At 39.7% G+C, this 5,887-nt stretch overlaps 1 protein-coding gene across 1 annotated transcript; it reads left to right on the top strand.

The window, feature by feature from the left end:
• The first annotated feature begins 217 nt into the window (after positions 1-217).
• LOC104901561 (endochitinase EP3) lies at positions 218-1,703 on the top strand. The gene is made up of 2 exons (XM_010689150.4): positions 218-726; positions 1,105-1,703. The coding sequence occupies exons 1-2, from the start codon at positions 321-323 to the stop codon at positions 1,503-1,505; spliced, it is 807 nt and encodes a 268-aa protein (XP_010687452.2). The 5' UTR covers positions 218-320; the 3' UTR covers positions 1,506-1,703.
• The last annotated feature ends 4,184 nt before the right edge of the window (positions 1,704-5,887 follow it).

Below are 5,887 nucleotides of genomic sequence, written 5' to 3'. Positions count from 1 at the left end.
TATACAACAAAATATCCGTCGTTTCATTTTCCTTGAACAAGTCAAACTAATAACACGAATCATTGCATAAAATGACTGGCCAAAGTCAAATGTCAACTCGACATAAGAAAACAAATCAAGTCAAATGTCAACATTTTAAACGTATCAAACAATATTTCCATTCACATCACACTATACAACTAGCTAACTCGTAAGCTTCTTCCCTAAATCACCTATCTTTCATTTTCTATATAAACTCATCTTCAAGTGTCTAGTTTCCACAACCCACTCATTGCTTCAAAAGTTCCTCTACTAGTCTACTATCATTGTACTCCTCCAAAATGTCTTCTCTTGGACCTTTTTTGGCTATACTTATAGCAGTTGCCTGTATGTCTAGCGCCCTGGTTGTGGCTCAAAACTGTGGCTGTGCCTCTGGTTTATGCTGTAGCAGATATGGTTACTGCGGCACCACAGCTGCCTACTGCGGCACTGGGTGCCAACAAGGTCCTTGTTCCTCAACGCCATCCACCCCGAGTGGTGGTGTTTCGGTCCCAAGTTTGGTGACCGATGCATTCTTTAATGGAATCATTAACCAAGCAAGCTCTAGCTGTGCTGGTAAGAGCTTCTACACTAGGTCTGCTTTCTTGAGTGCTCTCAGTTCCTATCCTCAGTTTGGCAGTGGATCCTCCGATGAGGTTAAACGTGAAGTTGCTGCCTTTTTTGCTCATGCGACGCATGAAACTGGACGTAAGTGTTAACATTATTAATGCCTCCTTTGATAGAATTGAAATCGAATAAAATCTTCTTCCCCGCTCATTTGCACACTTAGCTATTCAGCTTAATCTTTTTGTTTTATGTCAATTATTCTTTGTCTTAATTTTTTTTTGTAATTGAGAATTATGTCTAAATCTATTATGTGGATTGCGAACCAATAATATTGAGTGACGTATAATGGTAAAAGAAATGAGACAAAAGATTTGAAACTAGTTTTTAGTTTGCTAGTTAAAACTGATTTAATTGATATTATTATGTTAAGTTGAATTAAGCGATACCTAAATCAAAGGGAATGCCTTGAGTTACAGAAAAATATATACTCAACTGATGAATTCAACTTGTGTGTTGTAGATTTTTGCTACATAGAGGAGATTGCCAAATCAACCTATTGTCAGTCGAGCACAACATGGCCATGCACCACAAATAAGCAATACTATGGACGTGGGCCTCTCCAAATCACATGGAACTACAACTACGGACCAGCAGGTCGAAGCATTGGATTTGATGGTTTGAATGCACCTGAAACAGTTGCCAACGATGCTGTTATCGCCTTTAAGACAGCCTTCTGGTTTTGGATGAACAATGTCCACTCTCGAATTGTCTCCGGCAAAGGGTTTGGCTCCACCATTCGAGCTATCAATGGAGGTGAATGTGGTGGGGGGAACACACCGGCTGTCAACGCTCGTGTTAGGTACTATACTCAGTATTGCAATCAGCTTGGTGTTTCACCTGGGAATAACCTCTCTTGCTAGTCACATCATCGAAGGGTTTCCGTGGTCAATATTTACAAGTCTTAGTATAAGGAAAATAAAAGACAATCGAGGGAACTGACTTGTTTTCTTAGCCGTAAGGAAAATATGCATCACTTTGTTATTTATATATATTTCAAGTCTACGCTATTAATAGGGGTACAGTGATGAGCTAGTTATATATGTTCTTATTGCTCTTCTTACATGCTTTTATTAAAGTATGGAAACTATCATCAGTAAATACTCTACCAACATATCATAAAATCATCCCTGAACTCACAAAATACTGTAAAGCCAAACAGTATGTCCGCAAACTAACACTACAAAATAATGTGTTACTAGAAACGAAATTTAAGACGAATTATTATGATGTCCCAAATTTGAGACGAATTTTAAATAAACTGTCTAGTGTTGAGATGGAATTATATTTTCAGTCTCTAATTTGAAACGAAATATTTTTTTCGCGTTACTAATTTGAAAAGCACTTTTTCCTAATACTATTTCCAGACGGTTTCCGCTACTAAATTAAGACAAATTTTTTCTTTGATTTCAATTTAAGATGAAGTTTTTTATTCCATTACTAATAGGAGACAATTTTTTTTTTTTTGTTACTAATTAATTTGAGACAAAATTTTAATTTTGAACCAATCGTCTCAAAATTTTTTAAGATAATTGATCTAAAATTGTTTAAAAAAGTAACTTTTCCACTCTCTTAAGAAACACACTATCTTTTTTTTTTTTTTTTTGGCAAACAAAGCCCTTCATTCATTAAACATTAGAATTCAACATATTACAATACGTGATAAATTGTTCATTATAATAACTAGGGGGTTGGGGGAAAACCCTAGTTACAAGACAGTCACCATCTATGACCCTACATGTCTTGGCCATGCTATCCGCCATTTGGTTGTGCTTTCTGCTACAATACTTAATCTGAATCTCCGGCCATCTCACTAGCCACAACTTGTATGTAATTATCACATTTGCATATAAATCACAATTACCAAATGTAAGAATATCGATTGCATTTTGGCAGTTCGAATAAATAATAGTCTTGGGTAGATTATGTGTCTCCACAAAGTATAGACTTCGAGGATTACAAGAAATTCTGCTGCAAAGGGAATTATGTGCGTAAATTCTTTTCTCAAACACCACAACCCATGTGCCATTTTCTTGACAAACCACCCCACTAATCCCCGCTATTTCTAATAGACCAACAAAAAAGCGTCAAACATCATGAATCATCAAGTAATCCGGAGGATTGGCAAACTTTGTGGGGACAGGTTGTACTGTGTTACTACTTCTCAGCGTTGAAAGATATTCCCGAGCATGACCCATAGTCCAAAAGCATAACACCATTACCGACAAAGATTCTCGGCCATGGAAGACACAGTTAATCCTATCCTTCCAAATCATGACAAGGGTAAGGGCAGGCACTCCCCTAGGGAGTCTCTCAATATGTTGACGGCGATGACATATTCTCATAAATCCAGTCTTGGAAATCCCTTCTAAGTAATACAGGCATCCCAGGACACCTCCAAATTTCACTACTCTTCGCACAGTCCCGCATGATATGAGCGCCATGCTTGGTATGGTCTTGACACCTAGGGCAAGGATATGGGGAATACGATCATGAACAATAATTCCCCTAACAGCAAGGAGGTGTCTATGGGGAATACGATCCTACCATGGTAGCCACATGAAAAATTTAATTTTTGGTTCTATATTTCCTTTCCAGATCTAGGACATGTACGCCACATCCTGGTTTTGGTGGAGGAGGGAAGCATAAGCACATATTATTACAAAACCTTGATGGTTGGCAAACTTTGAGACGAGAATATCCTCCGAAGAGGTTTGGGTAAGAGGGAGCATACTAAGGATACGACTGACAATATGCCATGGAAGGAGAATAGTTAAGGGGGATAAGTCCCAGTTACCTAGATGTACTATACTATGGATTTTCCTGACACTTTCCTTATAGCCTAGGGGGCCGTGGATCCAGTTACGTAGGGGGCCAATTGATAGCCAATCATCATTCCAGAAATTTATTGATAGACCACTTCCTAAACACCAGAGGCTATTCTGACTTAGGACATCCTAGCCTAGGCCAACATTTCTCCAAATGACGGAACCGATTTTGAATTTTATGGCATGATTTCTATACAAATATTTGGACATGATACATTTCTAGTCCAGGTTGGGTTGATCCTGGGCTAGATTTAACCATACATGCCTTGTTCATAAGCTTATGGCTTCGAATCCATAGCCCCCCTCACACTTAGGAAGGAAAGTGGTTTGTTTACTAACTAGGTGGAGCTTCTTCTTTCCTCCCTCCTCGCCCCATAGGAAGTCGTTGAGGGTCGTAGCCGGGACATAGGTCACCTACATGTAATATGCAGGAATAGTGTCCAGAGTTGAGGAAATCAGGTAAAGACACCCTGCTTCGGAAAGATATTTGCTTTCCAATTGGGGAGTCAAGATCTAACCTTCTGAACAATAAACTGGACCTGGGCTCTCCGTAGGCCTCTTGTGCGAGATGGGAAGCCTAAGATACATCCTGAGATTACTATTCTCCTTACTGTTTAAAGTCTTTTTAAACAAAAGTCTTATGGTCCTCAAGAGTATTTGGAGAGAAGATGAGCTTGCTTTTAGCCTCATTAATTTTCTCACCTGACTCTCGACAGATACTCTCTAACACTTCCCAAACCGCAAATATCGTTGACTCATCCACTCTTCCGAATAGAAGTAGATCATCGGCAAAAAGTAAATGGGAGACTGGGACTTTCCCTCGACCAACCCAGAACACGGTCCAAATCTTACTGTGGTATGCCTCGTTAATCTTACTTGTTAGGGCTATTAGGCATATATTGAATAGGTACGGGGACATTGGTCCCTATGCCTTAACCCCCTTAAGTGTTTAAACTCTTCCGATTTTCTATCATTGATTAAGATCGAAGTGAGATTGATTTTTAGGCCAAACCATCCCGATTTCCCTTTTTTCTTTTGCATGGAGTGTAAAATCTTAGAGGCTACAACTAGTTTAATGTCCATTCCCCTCCCCTTAATGAAGATATTTTGATTTTGCAAAATCCACAACGGGATCAGAGCTTTAAGGCGAGTGACAAGTATTTTCGTGACAAGTTTGTAGAACGTGTTGCACAGGCTAATAGGTCTAAACTGTTTGATCGTCTTGGGGGATTTTTGTTTAGGAATGAGGCACATCAAAGCTTGACAAAGATCCTCAGGAATCCATCATTACCTGAACCACTTCCTCAGCTTAGTGCATACGTCATCCCCCAAAATATCCCAGGATTTTTGGAATAAGACGGGGTGGAAACCATCCGGTCCTGGGGCTTTAGAAAGTTTCATTAGAAAGAGTGCAACCCTAATTTCAACTGCAAAGGGCTCCATGCCAACATTCACATCCATACTCATAAAGCTATCAAGGTTTCTTATACATGAGAAGGAATCCGTTGTGTACAAACCCTTGTATAAGGAGAGAATCAGATTATGGATACCTTCATGGTCCCTGATATCCTCTCCTACGTCATTCCTTAAACTATTGATCCTATAGGTATTTCTTTTAATCAGCACACTCCTATGGAAGAACGTAGTGTTTCGGTCCCCTACCCCGACCCGGTCCAACCTACTCTTTGTTCTCCAAAGCACCTCCTCTTGGTCCAACGTGTCCATTAGTTCCTTCTGGAAGTCCGTTTACAGATTCTGGTGAAATTGGGACAAAGGGTGGTCATGGATGTATGATTGGGTTCCTTTCAAGCGAGCAAGAAGGGTGCGTTGTCTACGCTAGGTATTACCAAATGAGCCTCGGTTCCACTCAATACCCTAAATGAACGCAAACTATCATGGATGGTGTTACAGGGTCTAGGCCAGGTTTTAAGTAATTCATCCTTAAACCGACTATCTAGGAGCCACATGGGTTTGAACCGGAATGGTTTTTCATCCTACGTGAATGAAGAGTTTTCCATGTTTAGGAGAATAGGACAATGGTCAGACGTGACTCTCAGTAAGTGCCAGAGGTTAGCATTAGGATACAACTGAATCCACTCAGGGTTCACCCATCCTCTATCAAGTCTGTCAAAGATCGGGTTCTGCTTTCTTTTGTGGTCCATGTGAACTTCAGGCCATTATACCCAAGATCAACCAGATTACATCTATCCATCTTACTAGCAATCAAATCATCTATACGCCTAGAAATTGGTCTCCCCCCCGGCTATTCACTTTGATTGGTGACTTCATTGAAATCACCTAATACAAACCAAGGATTATCCAAATCTTGAGCAAAGTTCTCTAGATCGTTCCACAAGTTCTGACGAAAATGAAATTTAGTACTAGAATAAATTAATGTTAGCACAAAAGAGGTGTTA

The sequence above is a fragment of the Beta vulgaris genome, chromosome 8, assembly GCF_026745355.1.
Source record: "Beta vulgaris subsp. vulgaris cultivar EL10 chromosome 8, EL10.2, whole genome shotgun sequence".
NCBI lineage: Eukaryota > Viridiplantae > Streptophyta > Magnoliopsida > Caryophyllales > Amaranthaceae > Beta > Beta vulgaris.
The sequence above is the reverse complement of the archived record's forward strand: the minus strand, read 5'-3'. Positions and strand labels throughout refer to the sequence as shown.

Bases quoted from the DNA above. Each gene is read 5' to 3' on its own strand.
- LOC104901561 (XM_010689150.4), top strand. From the start codon at position 321: ATGTCTTCTCTTGGACCTTTTTTGGCTATACTTATAGCAGTTGCCTGT. The intron at 727-1,104 runs GTAAGTGTTAAC...TGTGTGTTGTAG, and splicing joins TGCGACGCATGAAACTGGAC to ATTTTTGCTACATAGAGGAG.